Source organism: Macaca fascicularis, chromosome 1 (genome assembly GCF_037993035.2).
Source record: "Macaca fascicularis isolate 582-1 chromosome 1, T2T-MFA8v1.1".
Lineage (NCBI taxonomy): Eukaryota > Metazoa > Chordata > Mammalia > Primates > Cercopithecidae > Macaca > Macaca fascicularis.
This window is the reverse complement of record NC_088375.1, coordinates 63,272,750-63,295,053: the sequence shown is the minus strand read 5'-3', so window position 1 is coordinate 63,295,053 and position 22,304 is coordinate 63,272,750. Positions and strand designations below refer to the sequence as shown.

Here is a 22,304-nt window from a genome sequence, read left to right as displayed (position 1 = left end):
CCCTGGGGCTGGGGGGCTGCAAAAGAGAGAAGAAAGACAAAAGTAAGGCAGCGCTGGCCCCTCTTCCTTTGTTATAACCCTGAGTGTGTGCGGGCGTGAGCGCGCGCGGGAGTGTCTGTGTGCGCGAGGGTGTGCATATGTGTGTGTGCATGTGCGCGCATGTGTGTGCGCGCGTGTGTGCAAATGCCTGCATGTGTGTGCGGGTCGGGACCGACCGGGGGCGGCGGGACCCGAAGGCGCGAGGCTGCTTCACCCGATTGGGAGTTGAATCGCGTCCCGGTCTTTCTAGCTGTGCCCGGAATTCGGGCGTGCGGGCAGGTAGCCGTCCCGCTCTCGCCAGTTCCTCCGAGTACTGAGCTCGGAGTTTGTTCACAGGCTGAGCCCGTGCTGGGGGTGTCGCAGACTGGGCCCCGCCTGCAGGGGTGGGGGAGGAAGAAGCTCCGGCTGAGGGTCTGCCCCGACCGCAGAGGGCGCACGAGGGGGTCTCCCGGCACCGGTGCAGCGCCCAAGCCGCCACGGGGGCCCCCTGAAGCCCGGGTGGAAGCTTGTGATAGGCGTTGCGAGCCCGGGAAGGCGCGAGGCTGTGGAGATGGCTCATGGGGCCACGGAGGGAGTGGGGGGCGGCGAGACGGAGTCCGTCTAAATGCCAATTCCCTGAAGTTCAGCGCATCGGTTGTCATTTCCTATCTTAATGCATATTTATGCCGCGCCGAAATAGGCTTCATAATTAACTCCCGGAGTCATCCGCAGAGGTTAAAGGGACCCCGAAGATTAGTGCATTGATTGGGTACCTCGGCGGGGTGTGTGTGCGCGCGCGTGTGTGCGTGCGCCCTGTGTGAACCCATTGAGAAGAATAATTATTTTTCTCCACTGGAAGCTACAGCAGAGAATCGGACAAGGAGGGAAGAGAGAGATTGGTGAGGGGGAGAGAGAAAGAGAGAGAGAGAGACAAAGGAAGTGAGTGCGAGAGGAGCCGGCTTAGCATCTAAACTGTGAGTACTGAGCGAAAACAAATAGGCAGAAAGTGCTGCGAGTAGGCGACCCCTTGGCCGGGTTGGGGACCCGAGAGCGGCTGAGGGGGACTTGCCTCCCTGCCCCGGGCTTGGCTGGGAGAAGAGGGGACCTTGAGGCATGGGCTGGATGCGGGTTCTGGCACTCACCTGAAAGCTGACCGGCGGCAGGCTGCGTCAACCGCCGCCCTAGGTCGACCAAAGAGGAAGCCCCCTCCCCGCCCCCATTGCCTTTGTTCCTTTTAAAGGATTTTGCCGCTGGTGGGATTGGGGGGAGTGTGAGAGGGAGCCTTGGCTCCGGAGGTAGCCGATCCTCCTGTCCCCTCTGAGTGAAACCCACTTGCAGTGCCTCCACTGTTTCCTTTATACCCCATGGTATGGAGTGGTATGAGGAAGGGGCTGTAAAGGGGATAGGGATCAGGGCTTTGTGACACCTGTGCATATGTTTGTCTGGTACCCTTGGAACAGAGGGCCCCAGGAGACCCCAGTTTGGGGCCTGGGAGAAGCCATGTCTGTGGGCAAAACCACCAACTCCAGTGTATGTGGAGGCAAACACGGTCCCAGGCTTAGAGGGGACACCAGCTACTCCCCATAGACATCAGAGCCCTTCCTAGCCTTTGTGTCTGTGGGGTCTAGGTCTGGCGGGACCTGTTGGCCATAAGCCTGCCTCCCACCACCTCCCCATCCCTGGGGCCCTTGCATACCTCAGAAGGGCTGGAGCTGGGAGCCTACCTGGAGGAGGAGCTCTGGCCGGGTGGGGGCCCAGGAAGGCAGCTAAATGAGGATAGCTGCCCCCTTTTCTGAGAAAGGGTCCATAACAGGGTGCCCCCGGGGAACAAGAGCTGGCCAGCCCTGCCAGTACTGAGCTGGTCAGGAGAGGGCGTCTGGGGGCCCAAGGGAGAGCCCTCCCTTCCGACCAGCATTCCACAGCCTCTGTTTGGAAGTACTTGTATACTGCCTTCCTTTCCGTAACCCTCATTAACAAATTCTTCTTTTGGTCTGATTTAATCTTTCTTGATGAATTTTTTTTTTTTTTTTTTTTTACATACCTTCATCTGCCAGTGAACAACTTTTCTCAACTTGAGCCTTAAAAAGGGCTAACTTTGGAGGAAAGTCAGCTCTTTTGAGGCTGGGATGGGAACCCCTGTTCAAAGAGCTCTGAATTGAGGGGAAACGGATTGTCCTGTAAGAAACCCCCTTCAGAGGTAATTTTGGTGGCTTATGCCCTCCAGGAGGCCTGGGGCTGCAAACAACTTCTCTCAGTCACTCAATTCCAGCTTTCCATTGGCCCACTGGGGCTGCCACCGAGGCAGGAAAGGAGGATCTCACACACACACACACACACACACACTCACACCAAGTAACACTTCCTCCAAGTGGCATTGGGCACTCTGTGAGACTCAGGGCCCCTCCCATTGCCCATATACCACCCCCACCCCACCCCCACCCCACGCACACCCCCACACACAAAGAGAACATCCAGGAGTCTCAGAGCTGGGGACTACTGTCCTAAAGGCATGAAGAGGAAGGAGAGACCCTCAACTAGGGAGGATCCAGTTCAGTGTAACCCTGGAAGAGGTGACAAGAAGACTGGGTGGCGGGGAAAACCACAGTCCTGCTGACATGACTGCTCTGAATTGCAGTCATATGCAGGTGGGCCTGTCTTCCCACTGGACTGCCTGCCAGGCCTCAGTGAGTACTGTCTCCTGGTGCCTAGCACACTGCCCATCCCACTGTGTGTGCTCAGTGCATGTTTGATACATGAGTGGCTGTCCCTGAAGCCATTCTCCCCACCCTTCTTCCGTCTGCCTCCTCCTCCAAGAGGTACTCCACAGGGGCTTGGGAGAGCCCAGCTCCATAGTTCTTTAGGCTGGGGCACCATCACCCCATGGGGGTTGAGGAGGGGCATGGAAGAAAACGGGTGGGGGCAGGAATAGTGCTTGGGCAGAGACTGAGACATTTCGATATTCATAAATTGCTTAGGTTGAAATGCATGTGAGTTTGCCAGTGACCCATTCTTATATTTTTCTTTTAACAGCTTTACTGGCTGAGAGGCAAAACCGTGGCCTGGGTCCTGGACTTGGGGAGGCTAGATTCTTATAACACAAGAACCTCCCTGTGTCCTCCCTCCCACAGCCCAACCTTGGAGCTTAGTGGAGATCAGATGCAGAGGCTGGGGGTACCCAGGCTGCAGAGACTCCCCCAGCTTCTGCCTGTGTTTGCTCTCCTGCCCCTGGGTCTCTTGCTATCTTCATTGCCTGGGACTACTGCCAGGTCTCCCGTCTCTCCCTTCCCTAAGAGCCCAGGGCTGCCAGGCTAGGACCTCCCTCTGTTTGCCTGGGAAGGCTCAGAACTGAGGCTCCTGGAACAACTAGAGAAAGCCCTTGGGGGAAAAAATTGTGCTTTCCTGCTCAGTAGAGCAGTGCCCACCCCACTTTACCTCAGGGAGTTGGGGGCTCCCAAGCTGTTAAATGAGAGGGAACCTGAGCTGTCTGTCCATGGTTTGGAGTAGAGATGGAACCTGGGAGCAGAGGGGACCGGAGTCATGGGGAAAGGCTACCTAGTGGCCTAAAAATAAGGAGGTCATCTTGTTCTCCATAGCAAGCACACTGCTGGTCTAGTGCAGGTCTGGAGGACAATGTATGTGGCAGCCTGCTGGGTCCATCTTCATGAAACTAGCCTTCTCTTGTGTTGGTTCTGGGCCAGGGACTGAACGCACAGATCTGTCTGAACCACAACTCCAAATCTGCAGGCTTGTTTGGGGCAGATAGCAGAATCACATCCCCTGAGTCTCTCTGAAGTTTCAGCAGTGCCTTCCCACCCCCATGTGAGTGGAATTAGATTTCCAGGCTTTCTCCCCACTCACACCCCACAACCTGTTCCAGCCCAGGGACTCTCTTCCCTGAGGGGACAGGCATGAAGGAGCTCCAGGCACACACCAGGCTTGAAATACAGGAGAGCTTAGATCTCTTGCTCTTGTTTCCAAGCTTCATCAGCCATTCATTCATTCATTCATTGAATGTGTATCTATACCATTCAGCCAACATCTATCGAATAATCTGAAATGCTTCTGATTTAGTCTTTTTGGGTTGGAGTATATGTGGGGTGGTAAAGGCAAGTGGCTTAATACCCTGGTTCCCTTCCACCATGGGCAAAGGCAGGTCTGCTGAGCTCTAAGTCCCTGCAAAGGGTACGTAAGTCTATGAAAGGCTCTGAGAGGACGAGTCAGCTCCAATGTAGACTCATGAAATTTTGGAGTTGTTGGGACCTTAGGTTTTATCTGTCTAACTTACTTCCAGGTGCAAGGATCCCTTCTACATTAGCTTACCATTTATTAAGCAGCTACTGTGTGCCAGGCAGTGGGTCCGAGAAGTGGCTGTGTTCCCTGTGTTTGATGATCTCCAGTGACAGGAAGCCCACTGGCTCCTGTTGGAACAGTCCTACTTCTTTCCTTTCTTGGACTGATCCCAGTTTGCTCCCCTGGCCCTTCCCTCTGTGTCTTTCTCTGCTGTGGAGGGGTAATGGTTCACTCTTCTTGCAAAGGAGTTCTCCTCCTGGCTTAGCCTCAACCAGAGCCATCTCCAACCAGTGCCCTGATGTGGGCTGAGGTCCAGGGTGACTGTGTGCCCTTGAAGGAAATGGTGGGACTGGGGGCTCCCTAAAAGGAGTTGCTGCACCCTGCTCCCTAGTGAAACAGGCTTTAGTTTTCATGCTGGACCTGGCTTCTGCAGCTTGTGCTAAGATTAAGGGACTCCTAGAGAGGAGGGGAGGGCACACCCACCAGCCAATCAGGCCAGGGACACCTGAGGTCTTCTTCCCAGCCCTCCCTCCACCTCTTCCCCCAGGCCCCCTCATCTCTCCCTGCTGCCTCCGGTTCTGCCTGCATTCCACCTCTGCCTCCACTTTCTCTTTGTCAGCATTCTTCTTTTCTGGCTCTCTGCTTTCTCTTTCTCTCAGGCTTCTCCTCCCCTCTCCTCTAAGAGCAAAAAATATCCATCCAGGCAAGTTGTAGCCTCCATCAACCTCAGTTTTCTCATCTACCAAATGGCAATAATAATAAATATTTGTGTTACTGAAAGATGATCATTAAGGGGGACCTAGATGCATGACACAGTTTTCACTAAAAAAAAAAAAAGTTTCTTTTCCCCTTCTCTCCTTTTTTCTCCTGTTGAGTTTCTTCTACATTTCCATCTACTATCACCTCTGTCCTCTTCTTCACAATTTATCTCAGTGTCTATCTCTGTGTCTCTCAGTTCCATCTCCCCCTCGCTCCTGTTTTGTCTCCCACCTCTTTTTATTCCCTCCTGGTTACCCCCCTGCCCACTCCCCCCAACTCCTGCCACAGGCAGCAGGGCCCAGGCTGTGCTGACAGCAAGGGCAGGCCGGCAGGGCGGGTGGCTGTCTCCACTTCTCATTAGAGGCCCAAGAATGTGTGGAGTCATGAGGGACAATGGGAGCCTGCGGCAGGAAGAATGGGGCCTCTGTTGGGGCAGAAGTTTCCCAAATCCAGCTGAATGGGAGTACCTGAGGGCCAGGGAGGGGTGGAAACTCCTGAAGTGGAGAGGAGGCCACAGGTGGTAGGTGTGGGGGATGGGCAGGGCTCTAGAGTTGGCCACCATGGGAATTCTTAGCATCTGTTGGCATTTCTGGGGAGAACTCAGACCTCAAAGGTGACTGCCTCTCTCCCTGGAGTGGCCAAGGAAGAAAGGGATCCTGGGGGATAGAGCCAGGGGAAGCAAAAGAGAAAATGTTCCAGTGGCCCTGTAAGGTGGCCCTTATATACAGGGGATGTCCCTTGGGCCCCTTGGGCTGCTGGGCCCCAGTTCTCACCACCAGCAAGCTGCAGAAAGGTTGTGGTGGGCACAGAGGAGACAGGAATCGTGGGCATGGCCCCAGCTTGAGGAGGGGAAGTCCTTGGGGTTCTTGCCCAGCAGCGGCTTTTCACTGCCCAGGTTCTTGGATTGGAGGAAGGAGGGTTTCCTCGGGAAAGGAGGTGAGGCTTGACCTGCTTCTTCTTCCTCCATATTCTAAGTGAGGTTCAGTCCGGCCTGAGACATGATGGCTGTCCCCACCTCCATCCCCAGCCCAGTCCCTCTGGCCCAGACACCTTAGAGAGAGATGCCCCGCTTCCAGAGCTTACTTGGAGCTTGTCAGGTGGTCTGGGATTGGTAGGCAGGCCAGGGGCTGAGCCCTTCATGTGCCCAGGGATAGGCAGCTGGGATTGGCAGGCTATCGCTAGGAATCCAAGTGAAGGACTGGGTGAGGGTGGGTGGAGGGGGCCAGGCTCGGGCAGGTCTGAGAAAGGAAATGGAAGGACAGACAAGTGCTGACCTTGTCCCCCCAGGGCAGGGGAGTGGTAGGAGCAGAATAGGGGTATGGGTGAGAAGAGGAACCAGGGCTGCGGAGAAGGGGAGGGGGCCAGGCAGGAGAGGGGGCCTGCAGGGAGCCATCTCAGGTCTCCTGCCAAAAATTAAACTATAAAAAGGCCGGAGGGGAGCGGCAGGGGAAGGAAGGAGAGAAAGGAGATGGGGAGGGAGGGAGGGACCAAACAGCCCCTCCGCACCAATGGCCCGGCAGGGGGACGTGAGTAATACATGGCTGGTTCAGAGGGAGTGAGATCAAAAGCCAGAGATACAAGAGGTTTGTGCTTCACCGACCAGACAGCCAGAGGCTCAATGAGACCTTTGTTACTCAGGCCCAAGTCAGGGTTGAAGGAATACCTGACCGCCCCGCCTGCCCAGCCCGCCCCCACCCCCACCGTCCTCAGGGCTGGGGGAGGGGCGGGTCACAAGTGAGTCAAGTTGAGTTGGGTACAGCTCAGCCCAGGCCGGTGGTGGGCGGGCAGGGGGAGGGAGGAGGCCTGCCCTCGCTGGGGCGTGGAGCTTCTCGGGGGTGAGTGGAGGAGTGAGTGGCTGCCTGGAAGGCAGGAAGTGGCTCTGCGGGGAATTGTGAGGCGGACTGCGAGGGAAAGGGGGCCTTGTTGAGTCCGCCAGGTGAGCAGCCCCTGGGACCCCCAGCCCCTGGCCCAGCATCCCCTGGGAGGGAGCTGAGGGCATTCTGCCTAGAGTCCATGGCTTTATGCAGGGCCTGGGTCTGGGGTTCTGGGGGCCCATGAGAAAGGATGGAAAGGAGAACCAGAGGGGGTTGGGGCTGGGGTGGATGACCCAAAGTTCAGGTGGGAGGCTGCAGGATGCCTAGTTGTTTGGCCCTTAAGGTTGGGCATGGCTGGAGTGTGTGGAGGGGCGTGCTGTGCCGTGCTGTGCTGTGCTGTTGTTGGGGAATGCAGGATTCCTGTCCAGTGAAAGCAGGTTGCTTCAACCAGGGTCGTGCAGAGAGCCAGCAAGTGTGGCCCTGGGGCTGAGGGTACAGTTGGGGTGGGAGTGGCAGCTACTGCCTGGCAGAGGTAGGGCCTGATCTGGGCCTGAGGCCTCTTACCATCTTCTTGGGGACCCCTGGGAGAGGTCTGAGGCCCCTGGGGCTTTCCTGAGCCTGGGCTAGCAGGAGCCCTAGAGGCCCACTTCTCTGAAGCTGATGCCTACAGCTGACCCGTCACAGGGGAGGGGCTGGGAAAATGGTACTTGTGATTAGAACACATCTTTTCCAGGGCCCTGAGACCTTGGTTCCCCTCAACTCAGCTCTTCAGTCCATTCCTGGAGATGTCTGTGCTAACCCCCATGTCCTGCCAATGAGAGCGGCAGGGCACTGCGCAGCTCTCCCACAGCCTTGTCAGGGATGGCTCCAGAGTGAGCTGCCCTCAGCCTGGGGAGGTTTCAGCTGCAGCCCTCTTTCTGCCTCCAACCGGGTCTGGAGATGGAGATCTCACTGTCCTCTGAACTATGCAAGAATGGGTGTTGTCGGTAACCACCCAGACTGGTCTGGGTAGGGTGGCCCAGCCGCCACCCCTGGGGGCACTCAAGAAACCTATTTACCCCTCTAAACAAAGGGCAGGTCCTCATCACTGCCCTCCTTTACCCAGACCCTCCTTTGCCCACTGTGCTTCCAGTGGTTGGACTAGAAAGAGTTAAGCTTTGCAAGGAGGGAGGCTAACTTGGGCCCCCCCTGTCCTGGGTACTGGCAGCAGCAAAGCCTTGAAAAGATCCGGCCTTATTCTCTAGGGGAGGGGTAGTTAAGGACCCTGGGCAGGGGGCTGGAAGCTAATTAAGGGAATTTGAGGAGGTCCTTTATGGCCAGGAAGCCACCCCTCCTCATACCCTGGAGTGAGGACCATTGTGTGAGTCCTTTGTAGGGCAAGAACTGGAAACTCATTACTGGGATGGCTTTAGTGCAGGTGGTAGAGGATGGTGAGAGAATTTAACCTGGGGGGCCTCGTCTGGGAGGGAGGCAGTGTGGGTGGGTCTGGTGTGGGGGGTGCTGAGAAGGGGAGTGAGGGCTTCTCAGGTGCCTCAGCCTCTCACCTCCCTGTGAGATTCCTGCCGCTGGACCCCTCCACTCTGCTGTGGCCTATGGCTTTTCATTCCTATGTGATTGCTGTCCCAAACTCATGTAGGGCTAAAAGCCATGGGCTACAGTGAGGGGCGAGCTCCTTCTCCTGCAGCAACTGCACCTCCCACGGGACCAGGTTCGGAGCCAGCCACCAAGGGGCACCAGAAGGAGGCTCTGCTTGGGGGTGGGGCATCACGGGATCTGGTAACCTGGGATCGGGTGTGACCTTGGCCCAGTCACTTCCCTTCTGGCCCTGTTTCCTCACTCTGGAATGAAGAGACTGGGCCAGTGATTCCAGAGGGAGATTCCCTCTAAGGAAGGAAGGAGACCTTCAGGGTGTGCTGAGCTTTCTGAGTCAGTTCCTTCCCCCTTGCCAAGTTACTGAGGCCTGGCTCATGGCCAGAGATTTGGGGGCTGGAATCAAGGGCCTCAGGCCATGAAGACTTGGGCCTGTGCTAGTGCCTCACTCCTTCACGCCTTTCTCCGAGGTCAGCTTGGAATCCGCAGCCTTTTTTCTGTGTAAGGAGACCTCTGGGCCCTTTCTGAGGCTGAAATGGGAACACTCCATGCTGGCCACGAGGGAAGAGGAGGTTTCTGCAGAGTGAAGCTAGGAAGGCAGGCGCTCCCCCCTGGGCGGCAGGCTGGATTCCAGGGCCCCTTGTTCCTGGTGTGCTACTGTCTCCAGGAGCTGCCCCCTCCTGCAGTGTGTGAAGGCCACCAGCCCTCCCTGCCCCAGTCCTGCTTGTCACTCTGCTTGCCTGGCTCCTCCCTATGCCTGTCTCCACTCCCACATTCCTTCCCCTGCCCCCTTTTAAATCGGCCTGACTTTATCCCTACCATCCTGGAAGATTCCAACAGGTGGCTGTGGTAGAAGAGGAAGCATCCTTGTGTCCCGCCTTCTACCCCCTGTTCCAGTCCCCAGTCTGCCTAAGACAGACCACTGAATAATTATAAAAGCGCTAGATTTGGTATTGACAATCAGAAGGCAAGTTTCTTATAATATCTCAGAGCCCTTAATTTTACCAACCAACATTTACTGGGTACCTACTATGTAACCCATGATTCTAACCACCTTAGCTGCACTAACCCATTTCATCCTCCAGACAGTCCTGTCTACTATTAGCTTATTTTACTTATAGGAAGTCTGAGGCACAGGGAGCTAAGAAATTGGCCCAAGTTCATATGGATAGGAAGGAGCAGAACTGGGACTTGAACCCACATGGTCTGGTGCCAAAACCCATGCTCTTAGCACATCATGCTGTATATTGGGAGAGCCAACACCAGTGCATGGGAAAGTACTCTGAAAACCAGGGAGTGCTGTACCCACACGGGAGGTTGTTCTCACGAGGTCTCTATTGGAGGTCTCTATTGGATGCACGTCCACAAATTGGCCCCATGGCCCAACTCCAATCACCCTTTGTCCATCACTGGTTTTCCTTTTCCCACAAGAGGTTGCGGGGCGGTGGGGGGGGGGCGGGGATCAGAACAATAGGAGAAGCAAAGAGAAATCCCAAGCCAGCTGGGTTTTTGCTGGGGCTGATCCAGGCTACTTCCCCTCCTGCCCCAGCTTAGATGGTGAAAGGAGCAAGGCATGAGAATTGGCCAGGGTTTCTTACTTGCCCTCTGGGTTCTCTCACCCAGAGTTCAGAGATGGCTGGCACCTTCCTCCACCTCCCTCATTGTCCAGCTGCTCTGGGCCCACAGTGAGCCTATCCTATTCCCTACCCTGCTCTGAGGCTGTCCAGGCAACTGATTTGCTTTCCCTTAACTCCTGATCTCCTAACTGGAAAGCCAGGTTAGAGCCATGCTCGCTTCCTGCCCCCTGCAACTGGGTCCCTCCCAGGAATCCTGTTGTTCAGTTTGCTGGGGTAGTCCCCAGCACTGGGCTGGGCTTGGGAGGAAGGGTACAGATGAGCCATTCCAGAGATTAAACCTCTGTGAAGCTCTAGCAAGGCAAGGCACTTTGTAGGGATGGCTGAGTAAATGTTTGTTGAATGAAGTGTGAACTGGGAGAAAAGAGGTAAGTTGCCACCAGCAGAAACATAGAGCAAGCTCACAGCTCAGCAACTCACCCAAGACAGTCCTTGCTTTGCTGGGGCTGGGCCTGGATTGCTTCTGGGGTTACAAAGGTGGATCTCCATTCTATTCTTTGTCTTCTGTGGCTACTGCCCATGGGACAGGCCCGGAGAAGATATGCAATTGTATATTTCACATAATTGTTCAACTGCATTGAATAAGCAAGTTGCCCTCATGCCCCTTCTCCGTGGAGGATTCACAGATCAGAGGGCTGCATATGTCCTGTCCCCTACCTGCAGATGGCTGAAACTTTATTCCCAGCAATCTAAGTCTTTTTTACAGTCCTCAGATATACCCAGCATAAGGCCTCCCTTGCGAGAGTGGGCCCGTGTTTAATAACACTGAATTCAGATGACTCTCTCTTATTGTATTTGTCCCATTTTTAGTGGAAATAGAGTTTGACTGCTAAGCCTTACTCCTTCCTAAATATAAAGACTATTGGGGGGAAAAAAGTCTCTGTCCCCAGCTTTCAAAAGTTTGACACTAAAGTCAGACCTTTGGGGTTCGTTCTGGCGCTGACAGTCTGGTCCACCGGTTCCCAGCTGCTGCTGTCTGTCATGTTGCCCACTCTTAGGGTGGGCCAGCCTCTGCCCAGCCAGGCTGGAAAACCCTGGGTGCAGGCCACAAAGACATTTCAGGACTATTGCTGTTCTGACCTCTCCAGCTCCCGAGAATCTCAGAACCACTGAGAATGCCTGGCTGCCCTTGCAGTCTGGAAAAGTGGAGGGAGCTTTCTCCATAGGTGGGCAAGCAAGATACAAGGGGGGCTGGCCTGGCAAGCTAGGGTCTGTGGCCTCTGAAGGCCATTGGAGGCAGAGGCCTTGGCCTGTGATTCCAGAGAGCTTGGTGAACCAGAGGCTGGAGCTCAGGCTCAAGCAGGCCAAGAAGGAGTTAACCTCCAAGGAGAATGCGGGTTTCTCCCAGACTGGAGGCCTGTGCCCAGTTTTGCTGCTGCCAACTCCAGGAAGAAGTCCTGGGATCTGTAGTTTGTGCCACTACCCACCCCTGGCCTGCCTGTTTATCAACACGGTCTTGTAGACTACAGTTCCCAGAAACCTGCAGAGGCTAGGCTTTGGGGGAAGGGGTGGGATAGGAGGCTCCGTGGTGGCCAGAGGGAGAGGGAGAGGGAGGAGGTGGGGAGAGAAAACCAATTCACCCCCTTCCTTTTTAATTCTTTCTCCTGGTGTGTCTGCTCCACCACCCGAGCTAATCCCCCAAATCCGGTCTCCTAAGCCGCAGCTGCTTCCCTTCGCAGTGATGAATGGCTCAGGGAGGGAAGGTGAATTCATATTTTAATTACTGAGGCGCGGTGCTAAGGGAGCCGGGGAGGGGGCGGAGGGCTCAGCTTTGTTCTAGAGGCGCCGAGGGCACACCCTCCTTACTGGGTCACTTCTCTTTTGCCCTTTACCTGGGGTGGGGGGTGGCGGGGAGTGAGGGTGGCGGTTGCCTTGCTGAGAGTGCCTCTGCTCTCTGCCTTGGGAGATGAAGGGATGGGTCGTGGGGGGCGCAATATCCCTCTTCTTGTTTATCAGAGAATTCCTGGCATGTCCCAACACTTTTAAATAGCTTCCTAGCCTTCCACCCCCGCTGCCGCCCACTTTGATGAAGGACATTGCCAAAATTGGAGACACCTAGGAGTTTGTGGTCTGCAAGCCTGGGGCCCTGGATTTCTTTTTATCTTACTTTCTGGCCTGCTCTGAGTCTCCTCTTTCTCTTGGTTCTTCCACATGTTCATACTGTCTCTGACTCACTGCCCCATTTTTGCCAGAGGTGCAAGGGTTGGAGGACCCTGGGAGAGTATCTGGCACAGAGAGATGTGGGGGTCAGGCCAAGGGAAGGGATCAGCAGGGAGGCCGAGGAACCTCCTAGTGGTGGGGGAGGATGGATTGGCATCTCTTCTGCTTGGCTCCCACAAAGCTCGCTGGGCAGGGCATCGTCTATGCCCCCAGACTGTAAACCATCTTGGACCTGAGCTGGGAAAAAGCCAGAGAGGAGGATGGGGAAGAAGCCAGGGCCAACAGCTTGCAGTCAGATGCAGCCAACTGTGTGACAGCAGGAGGTTTGTCCAGTGTCCGCCCCGCCTCTCTGTCCTCTTCTGGGCTTCTGGGGGCTGTTTTTCCATTCCTTAGTCCCTCCTGGACTATGGGCCTGGAAAAGGAGCGGGAGGGTGGGAGGGGAGTTCCCATGATGAGCTCTGATGAGTGGGGAATGGACCCAGGCACTAGTCCAGACTCCTCCCCCTCAAATAGATGCAGCAAAGGGACCTGACTTCAGGGAGCCTCTAGCTGGTACTGGAGCCCTCTGCCAAGGGTGAAGGGGTAAAGACAGGGAAGAGAGTTGACAGGACCCCTGCCCGGGCAGAGCAGAGAGGAGCAGAGACCACAGCCTGGCAGAGGGACTCCCCAGGTACCTGCTGCTGGGGACTCTGAGGGAGGAGTGGGGTTCACAGCGGGCAGGGGTCCACTGAAGTGGGTTGGAATTCTCTGCCCCATGTTCCCCCACTTCAGGGGCCAGCCCAGCAATCTGCCTGCTACAGACAGAGCCCAGACAGCCTCCCGGGCTTGGAGTTGTGCACCTTACAGTGAGGACCCTTTTAGAGACCCTGTTAGAGAAAAGGAAGGATAACCAGAGCACTTTAGAGCAAAGACCTAAGCAGAATAACCAGGCCCCGTTTATTATACTTTCTGCTCTTAGATGCAAGGACCCAGGAACCCCACTGAGGCAGGCAGCCAGCCCTCGAACACTTCTCAGGAGCCAGGCTGCAGGCCCTAGTCCAGCTCCTGGCCAGCTTCGTTAGCTCTCCTTTCCTCTGATGTGTAGGTTCTGGTTCCTGTGACTTCACACCCTATCCTTCCCTACAGTGACAAGCACAGCCAAAAAGCCAGGATTTTCTTAAATTCCCCAAAGGACCCAGGGGAGGAACGGGTCACTTAAGGGGGTATATTTTGCTGTTTTTACGAAAGAACAGTCATTGAAAAGGAAGTGAGGTGAAAAGGGAAGGGGATCGATGCACCCTGAGGCCAGAGACCCTAAGCTGCACCTTGACCTGTTTGTGGGGCTACTACATACCTGGCTTGTTTTAGTTGTGAGTTCCTTCCCAGATCAGCCTTGTCGTGCCTGTCAGTTTCTCCCCATGTATTTTTCAATAATCATGGGAATGCTTTGTTGATCGTACCCTTGACTTACACCCCCAGCAAGAGAAGTGCACACATGACAATAACTGATTACAAGGGAATCCACCTGCCCACCCTCCCTTCTTCCTGATCAAATTAGGATTCCACCCCCTTAGGTTTGGGGTCTTAGTGTTAAACCTTGCCTAACCTCCTGGTACACACTGAAATGAGGTAATGAAGGCCCAGAGAGATGTAGTCACTTGCTTAGGATGACATAGCATGTTAGCATCAGAGCCAGGAATAGAACCCAGGCCACCTAAGTCCCAGATTGGATCCCTGTCTCTCTCTAGGTTTGTCACAGGAGGGATCCAGAGATAGCTGCAGTGGATAGATCTAGAAATATAGTAGTTGTGTCTCGGCTCTATATATATCCTGGAGGTTGCTCTCTGCTAACTATATATACTCTGCCAGAGTGGGTGTGTAAATGATGCTGGAAATCGGGTTATTAAATAACCAGCCTACCTACCCATGCTGACTCAAGCTGGGCCTCCTGCCCATCCAGCTGGCCAGTGGAAATGCATTGCACCTATTAATTACAGCTAATAGCTGTATTACTGGGATGCTGAGAGACTGAGGCAGGGGAGAATCTTGACAGGACTTGGCTCCACCGGGCACTGTGCTTGGTGTGGGCCTCCGCTTTGTCTGGAGAAACACGAAGGAAGTTTTTCCAAAAGGGCAAGGTTGGCCAGACCGGTGGAACTGTCCAGAGAGCCACCACCTGGGCCATGCCGCATTCCTCAAAGGCAGTGAAACCACTTTGCACATGTGCCTTGCTAGGGTAGCCCAGGACATCCTATGCAATCTCTATTGCTTGAGGGGCTGGAGAAGGGAGGCGCCTCATGCTTCTCTATTCCTAACCCCTCCGGCATAGCCCTGTGCCTCCCTCCTTCCCCGCAGCACTTGGGCTTCACTCACCTGCTTGTCCTCATGTTCTTCCTGGAGAGAGGAGTGATTCATACCAGGCCCGGGCCTGACCTCCATGCAGGGCGCTTTCCTTCCTTTGTTCTCAGCTTCTCGGCTTGAGTGGCTTGAATGCACTTCTGCTCCCTTTCCATAGGCCCAGGGGCAGAGGAAGGGCAGAGAGGTGAACTGGAAAAATCTGCAGGTGGCTAAGGCTAGGGAAACCTAAAGGAGCTTTTGTAGAAAGGGATACTCTTGCAGACTGAAGCTGAGCTCCCGAAGCTCCCTCTCTTCCCCAGCCAGACTGCCACAGATACCAGAGCGGCCCCTGGCTCCTGCTGAGGGCCGGGTTAGCCAGAGGTGGGGGACGACATGTCCAGCTGGGGCAGATCCAGCCTCAGCCTCTGCCTCAGACTTATGTGCCAGGGAAGAACCATGTCTTTACCCTTTTACATCTACCTCTCAACCCCTTTGCCCAGCATAGGTGCTAAATAAAAGAGCCTGTTGGCTAAAAGAACCCTCTTTGCTGTCTGTTCTCTGCATGGTGAGGATGGGATTTGCATTGCTCTGAGCAGTCAAAGGAAGGGCATAATCGCTCCCTATAGGCTTTCCTAGGGTGTCAGACAACTTGGGGTTGTTAAGCAAGGGAGGAATCTGACTCGGTCCCAGGTGTCAAAGTAAAGCTACACTGGATGAAGGGGTCTGCATTTGGATGGAGGAGGGCCTGTCGTGTGCGACCTGCAGAAGCGAGTGAAAGCCCCCAGCTGGAACCTGTGTAAGGTGGCACAAGCCAGAGTCTATTTTAAGCCAGCTTGCTTCCTGTTCCCCAACCAGGTGTATGGTGATGAGGTGAGGCAGAGCGGGTGGGAGGGGAAAAAAGGAGGCAGCAGTTGGGCTTCTCTTTCCTCCCTTGGACTCACCCAGTCTTCAATGTGAGGAATGACATCAGCTCCACACAGATCAGGAAACACTGAGGTTTCAAAGAGCTGTTGTTTGGAGGCCTGACTCCTCCCCCAGCCGGTGTGAGAGACCTAGCAGGCCGCCTCAGGGAGTGGCAATGACTGGGCCAGACCCAGAGGGTTCTGGGAGCATTAACCCCAGCTTGCTTCTCTCTTCCTGCCTTTCTCCTGCCCCATCTCCCTCCCCTGCCTTTCCCTGCAGATCTCTGGTGAGTGTTCTCCCAGCCTGGTGTAGGGCATGCCCCAGTTCACTTTCGCCTGCTTCTGTGGTCTCCATGGCTTCTGCAAAATGAAGAGGAAGAAGGAGGAAGTTCACAGAGAGCGGGAGACGGCGGTGTGAGCAGAACCAGGGCCCCTCCATCAAGCCCCCAGCAGGTCCCCGGCCTGATGGTGCCCACTTCTGTCTGGGGCTTGGAGCAGGAAGCCGTGTGTGTATCTTAAGTCTTGATTTAGCCAGTGCTCTTCTCAGCCTGACTCTCACCAGAGGGCATCAGCCTCCTGTGTGCCTCTCATCCTTCTCATGCCCACCACACCCATTAGCTTCCAATTCTCAGACCTCCTTGGAGAGAGGCCCCAGCCACACAAGGGGGAACCCCAGGACCTGCCGCATGCCTTCCAGAGACTGAGAAGCCCCAGGGAGGCCGAGGGGCGAAACTTCTTTCCTGCCCTGAGAGCTTCGGGGGACTCTTCTCAGGGTAACCGCATGAGGGATGTGCCTCCTTGGGCTAGGAGAGCTGTTGCTAAATAGGAAACTGGCTGTTCTAGCAGAGAACCTCCAGCAGCCCTGACCCTGGAGAAGGCCTCTGGGGCGGAAGTGTGAGACTCTCCTGGGATTCCAGGAACCGGGGCATGAGTCCTTTTCCAGCCCCCTCCCAGCATCCTTCTGGGCCAGGTGGGGCCAAGCCTGAGGTGGTCATCCCAGTGAGGAGGAGGGCAGAGGTGGCCGGCGGCCCCGCGGTTCCCTCTGTTCTTGCTCTCTGGAAAGCAGTGTTTCCTCCAGCCCTGGCCATGACCCACCCATGTTGGTGATGCCGGCGCCTCCTTGCCAGCGGCACAGATCGGGGGAGGCCTGTTCCCCAGGCCCTGACTCCCCTCCTCAGGGAATGTCTTGCGGTGGCCAGACCGAGGGGCCCCTTTCCTGCACTGAGCCGTGCCCTCGCTCGATTCTCCTGTCTCCCCTGCCTTTTTCTTCTCTCCTCAGAAGCCATAGAGGGGACCGCGTTTGTATGTGGTGCCTTCAGGGGAAACTCTTGGGGTGGGGGACCTCTAGGACTTTCCTTGACTTTTTCCCTTATCTCCCACGCCCATCAACCTTCCAGCTTCAGTCTCTGCCCTTACCCCCAGCCCATTTCCAGGAGGTAGGAAGCAAAAGAAAAAAACATTTCCTTCCCTCTTTCCTTCTTCCTTCCTTCCTCTCTCCCCCCATTTTGGTATAACTTAGCCTTTGGTCTTTGATCCTGGAGTTCTCCAGGGCTAGAAGACATGCAGACAGGAATGCCAGCGGCAGAGACGCTTCAGGCAGATTCTATAAGCCTGTTCTCCCGCATGGGGGAACAGCTCAGCCAAGGAGCAAAGTCAGATCCCCTCTAGCTCCCCAGGGACAGAATAACCCTTCTGACAGGTAAACAGGTGACCTGGGTAGACAAGTCAAGGCCTCAAGATAGGAGAGTCTGGGCTCCCCTTTCCTTAGAATGTGGGCCTCTCTGGGCAACCAGGGAGGGCAAAAGGCTTCCTCGGCTGGTTCGCCCAGAACCTGGGAGAAGCAAGGGCACATTCTATGCTGGCAGCCTCTGCCTGCCCAGCTCATACCCACACTCAGGGCCCTTTCCTGGCCTTTGGGCAGATTTGGTGGGATCCAGGTTCTCTTTATGAGGCTTGAGCACAGCTTGAGCTCCTCCTCCCATCCTCCATCCCCTTCCTTTGCCCCTACCTCCCAGCCCCCGCCTTCTACAATCTGTTATTTCCTTTTATATCCAAAGAATTGTAAACAGAAGTCCTTCCCTCAAGGAAACAACAAGATTCAGCAATAAAGGCCAGTGGGGTCACAAAGGAGAGGAGACAAGCTCCCTGGTTATTTGTCCTCTTGGATAGTAGAGGCCTTGGGTGAGGAAGAGAGATGGGCAGAAAAGTTAGCTTGATACAGAGGCCGGAGAGCCGCCTGGAGGGCATGTGTGTCCCTAGCGGTCACCTGCGAGGCTGCAGTCCTAGAGAAGTCACTTCTGTGGCAGAGGATGAAACTGTATCCCCGGAGACTCAGAGGTATTGGGTGTTATGTCCTGACCACACGGGCTCATCAGGAGGAAAGGTCAGGAAAGCGGAGAAAGTGCGTCCTGGGGAGTGGGTGGCTGAGGAGAGCTTTCCCCAGGTGTGCCTCTCAGACCTTGGCAGGGATTGCGGCTGCAGGGGGTTGGCGGTGAGCCCATCCAGAGAACCTCTTCCCCCGGGAGAACTCCCTTGGCTCCAGAGGGATACTAGATATCTTGAGCCCTGGCTTTGGGAACACGGGTGGGGTCCCAAGGTCAAAATGTTCTGGGTGGAGGTCCAGTTGTCCTCTGCCACCAAGCTGGCAGTCCCTTCTTCACCCAGATCTGAGGTGGGGGCCAGCACTGCAGCTGGAATGGTCTGAGTAGGAGGTAGCAGCTTCTAGCCAGGCACACCCCAACCCCACATTCTGTTGTCCCTCGGTTTCCTTCTCAGGGAAATGGGGACTTTGCTCCTTTTAGCATCTCCGGAAGTAGTCTGGAGACCTGTGCCCTCCTCTAGGCCCTTGAATGAGCCCAGGGAATAGGGAAAGACCAAAGCAGCTCCAGCATTCACAGACCCTGCACCCTGGGCCTCTGACTTCGGGCCAGGCTTCTGCTCCTTCTGGGGTGGGCCTGGCTGCCCTGCCTTCCCATCCTCTCTCCATGGTTCTGTCCCAGAGACTCCACCTTGAGGTGGGGGCCCTGAGCCCTTGGGGTGAGGGAGGGGCACATGGGTTGATGATTCTGTGGAGGAGATCGGGCCTCTTGTTCTTGCTGTGTGGCACTTATTCCTCCTTGCAGACAGGTGGGGGCATCAGTTTTCCCCATCTGTAAAGCGAGGACTTCCCATGGCCATTTTCCCTCTTGGGCTTCAGGCTGTTGAATGGAAGATCAAGAAGTGTGAAGGGTGCTTGGGGTCCCTGTGACTTGAGTGTTGCCTAGGACCCTGGCCCCCAGGACCCAAGGGGCTTCTTGTCTCAGGTTGAAACCTTTTTATTAGAATGTCATTTCCTTCTCTGCTCCCAGGGAAGGGCTTTTTGAATGTAGCATATGGGTTCATAGAAATATATAGGGAGATTGTTACTTTTAGAAAAAAAGAGCAATAATTAACTAACTGAAATACACATGAAGTGTTAGAGTGGGACGCAAGGAGCACTGAGCTGGGAGCCAGGTCTCCTGGCTTCTAGCCCTGCTTGGAAACTAATGACCATGTGACCTTAGACTAGTCATGTCTTATTTCTGAGACTCAGGTTCCTCAACTGTAAATAGGGGATTACATGAATTTCCTCTTAAGTCTCCTTTGGAGTCCAGGGCTCTGTGAGTCTGGGAGGTTGAGCCTCAGTGGGGCATAGGGTTGTGGAACCAGAGGGTCGCAGGTTTCCTCTGCCCTCACAGATGCACTCTGTGCAGACAACAGACATGTGGGGAGAGTGGGTGGAAGTGGTACGGTGGCTCTGAGAAGTGAGAGGGGGAGCGAGAGGGAAAGGCAAGTCACCCAGAGCTTCTGCTAGTATTTTCCTCTAGCCAGGGCCCAGGGCTCCCTGCAGTTCTGCCTCTCTTCCCTCCTACAGCCAGGCCCAAAGGGAGTAAGTCAGTTGGCCTGGACTCTGACTCCAGGTCCTGTCTAGGCCATCACAGGCCCCACTCTTATGTACACTCTCACTTTCTCTCTGTCACATACACACACCATCACCACCACCACAACCACCTGCAGATAGATGCTCAAGTGATTCTAGAAAAGATCTCAAGGACTGGCGCCCTGCTCCAGTTTTGTAACCCATAGGCTTCCCTTTGCACAGCTCCTCATGTGCCCATCTCCATGCTGATCAAACTACCCCACCTCATTCCTTGCCTTCTGCAAAGGGAAGAGCCTCAGGCTAGAGTTTGTCCTGTCTACAGACTGAATGTGCATTTTGCCCAGTGGCTGGGGATGTGCTGGTGGAATGTGCTGGTGATCGTTTCTGGATGGAGAGCCACAGCCCCACAGTGTTCTGCCATGACTGACTCCTGACCTTGGCAAATTGCCTCCTCTCTCCCAGCCTCCTCCATAACAGGTGGCAATGAGTCCCATTTCCTCCCTACCTCACAGGAAGGCACGCGTGATAAAGGGCACACTTATCAGATGTGCCCAGATGTGGCTGGAACTTTTGGAGACAGATACTTGGTTCACAATTGCAAAGGTGGACTTTTGCCAGAGAAGAAACTCTCTGGGCTGCTGAGTTCAGTGGGCTCCTTGCAGACTGGTCCAGGAGGTCTGGTGTTCCTCCTGAAGGTGGCTGCTGTGCCCAGCAGGCGATCAAGCTGACAATACCACAAGAACCAAGAAACAGAATCTGTTCCCAAGGAATGAACGTTCTATCTCTCTGACCCAAAAGCAAGAGCAAGAGAGAGCCGTCACCATCATCACCCTGCTCCCAACACAAACACAGCCCCTCAAGTCCATATTGCTGACAAGGGTGTCTGGCTCATCAGGGTGAATCCTCTGGACCCCCAGGCCATCCCTGGAGTGGTCAGTGCACACTGTGTCGGGGTTGTTGTGGCCAGTCCGCCTGGGTTCCCTTCTCTGAATTTCCACGGGATAGGAACTATAGGATCATGAAGAAGAAATAGGAACCTTGACTCTTCACAGAGGAGCCCAGGAGGTCAGAACCATCCACCAGGAGGGTGAGTGGTAGCTGCCCAGGGCATCCCTGGAGGAAGTCATCATACTGAGGAAGAAACTGCAAAAGCCAAGAGCTCCTAGACCTGGGCAGCTCAGGAGCTGGCAGAAACCCCTGAAGTCTGGAGTTCAAGGGTTTTCCTCGTGGGCTGCCGGTCTGTCTCTTTCCCTTCTGGGGCAGCCGTCTCTCCTCCTTCAGCTTATTCCCGTGTTCCATCCGAGGGGCGGGAGGAAGGCAGGAGGGGGAGATGGCAGGACCCAGACAGATCCTCAGGACTCTCCCTGCCTCTGTTGCCATGGCAACACTGCTATTTTTATCCCGTTGTTCATGATGCTCAAAGCTCTAACTTTCTCTGTTCCAGAGAGGCCAGGCTGGCTTCTGCCCTCATCCTTCAATACAGCATCTTCTCCCAGAGGCCTGAGGATGGGAAAGAGTGATGGAGAAAAGGGGAGCCCCTTAGGTCACCCCTCAGCCAGAGGGAACTGTTTAACAGGGGTTTGTCTCTGCCCTTTTGAGCCTTTGGTTTTCTACCTGGCTTAGGCACCCAGGTTTATGTTTTCTAGATCAAAACTCCCCATGGTCTCCCTGAGAGACTGCTCCAGAGAAAAAAGAGCTGCCAATCAGGATGGATTTTTCCTACACACGTATGACACTGCGGACACTTCCCTTCTTGGGAAAATCAAACTTCATTCTGAAGAATGTCCTGTTGGTCGTATAAGCCAACCCCTGCCCTCCTAAAAGGGGATAGAGAATTAAATTTGGTTAATTAGCAATCAGATTCACTGGGGAATTGCAACTAGTACTTCCCTTTCTTCTGTCCCTCCACCAAAAAACTGGAACAAACGGCTTCATGTCTTTGTCCAGTCTTTCTGCCTAAAGCAAAATAGCATACATTCTCCAGGCTGAAAAGTAGGTTCCTCTCCACACCTACTCAAGACGGCCACATTTCAATCCAGGCTCTTGAAGACAGGGTCTAATGAAAGGATTTCTCTTCCTTCTCTGTTTGTTCCCTCTGGCCCAGCTTCTAGTCCTCTCCTTATGTCCCCACCTCCATGGCAGTGGCAGGAGACCCCTGAGAGGCAATGGTGCTAACGTTCCCCATCTATATACCCCTATGTAGTTTATCAAGATTTGAACCCAGCACCTGGGTGGCTGTGTTGGGCGGATACATTTCACATCCTCAAGACCACAACCCTGGCGACAGGTCTGGATTAATTCTGTAAACTGGGAATCTATATCATGCTGAACTCCCGCACTGAGGTTCTATCTTGGCTGAACTGACTCGTGGATGGTTAAGTTTCCTGGGGTGGCTGGGACCCATTTACTAAGCCTCTAATTGGTTTCATTTTGGCTCAAGTTGCATGGTTTCCCGAATCTATGCACCTGGAGTAAGCACTTTTCTGGTTGCCACTGAAAAGCATGCCGGCAAACGCTGCTCTGTTAATTGCTGTAATAAACAGACTTTATTATATCCCTTTGCAGTAAATGTATTATGTTGTCAGGGTAGAAGGGGCATCCATGTTTATTTCACACTGTAATACACTGCAGCAGCAGAAGCTAAACATTTGTTTCCATCAAATCTGCTGAGAGGAGGGATAATGGAGACTTGGGGGAAGAGTCAGGAGTATGGACATAAAGTGAGGTGTTGGGGCCAAGAAGGAGGCTTTGGGAGACACCCCAGGTCCCCTGGAACTCCGTGAGCCTCACTTGTGCTATCTCTAACTGAAGGAAGCCAGGCCTCGTGCCTCTTACCATCTCAGAAATAATAGTGGGATAAAGCCAGCTAGAGTGGGTGGGTGTGAGGAACAGGGAAGGTGGTTTAGGACTACAATGTGATCAC

The 22,304-nt window shown here is 54.6% G+C and overlaps 2 protein-coding genes and 1 long non-coding RNA gene across 18 annotated transcripts in view; 2 read left to right on the top strand and 1 right to left on the bottom strand.

Moving 5' to 3' along the window:
• Window positions 1-22,304, top strand: part of LEMD1 (LEM domain containing 1) — an 82,874-nt gene that overhangs the window by 5,721 nt on the left and 54,849 nt on the right. For 10 of the 14 annotated variants that reach the window (XR_012432188.1, XM_045395764.2, XM_074034401.1 and 7 more), the window contains exon 1: window positions 870-992. The exons of 1 other annotated variant lie outside the window; for it this stretch is intronic. The gene's annotated coding sequence lies outside the window, so the exon portion shown is untranslated. Of the gene's footprint in view, window positions 1-869; window positions 993-6,904; window positions 7,004-22,304 lie in introns of those variants that run through there. 3 more of the 14 variants (XM_074034411.1, XM_065540632.1, XM_074034398.1) reach the window with 1 other exon arrangement.
• BLACAT1 (BLACAT1 overlapping LEMD1 locus) lies at window positions 870-21,935 on the top strand. 3 transcript variants are annotated; one of them, XM_065540660.1, is made up of 2 exons: window positions 870-992; window positions 15,764-21,935. In XM_065540660.1, exon 2 carries the CDS (start codon window positions 15,800-15,802, stop codon window positions 15,899-15,901), a length of 102 nt encoding a protein of 33 aa, XP_065396732.1. In that variant the 5' UTR covers window positions 870-992; window positions 15,764-15,799; the 3' UTR covers window positions 15,902-21,935. The 3 variants fall into 3 exon arrangements, with proteins under 3 accessions (XP_065396732.1, XP_065396738.1, XP_065396727.1); XM_065540666.1 differs by lacking the exon at window positions 870-992 and adding an exon at window positions 6,905-7,003; XM_065540655.1 differs by lacking the exon at window positions 870-992 and adding an exon at window positions 11,699-11,808.
• LOC135969732 (uncharacterized) lies at window positions 11,805-15,574 on the bottom strand. Its single transcript, XR_010585141.2, has 2 exons — window positions 14,618-15,574; window positions 11,805-12,677 (listed from the first exon to the last, which is right to left on the bottom strand). It is a non-coding gene; the product is annotated as an uncharacterized lncRNA (long non-coding RNA).

What these genes read in the sequence shown, in the direction of transcription:
- BLACAT1 (XM_065540660.1), top strand. Translation starts at nt 15,800, where the DNA reads ATGCCCCAGTTCACTTTCGCCTGCTTCTGTGGTCTCCATGGCTTCTGC.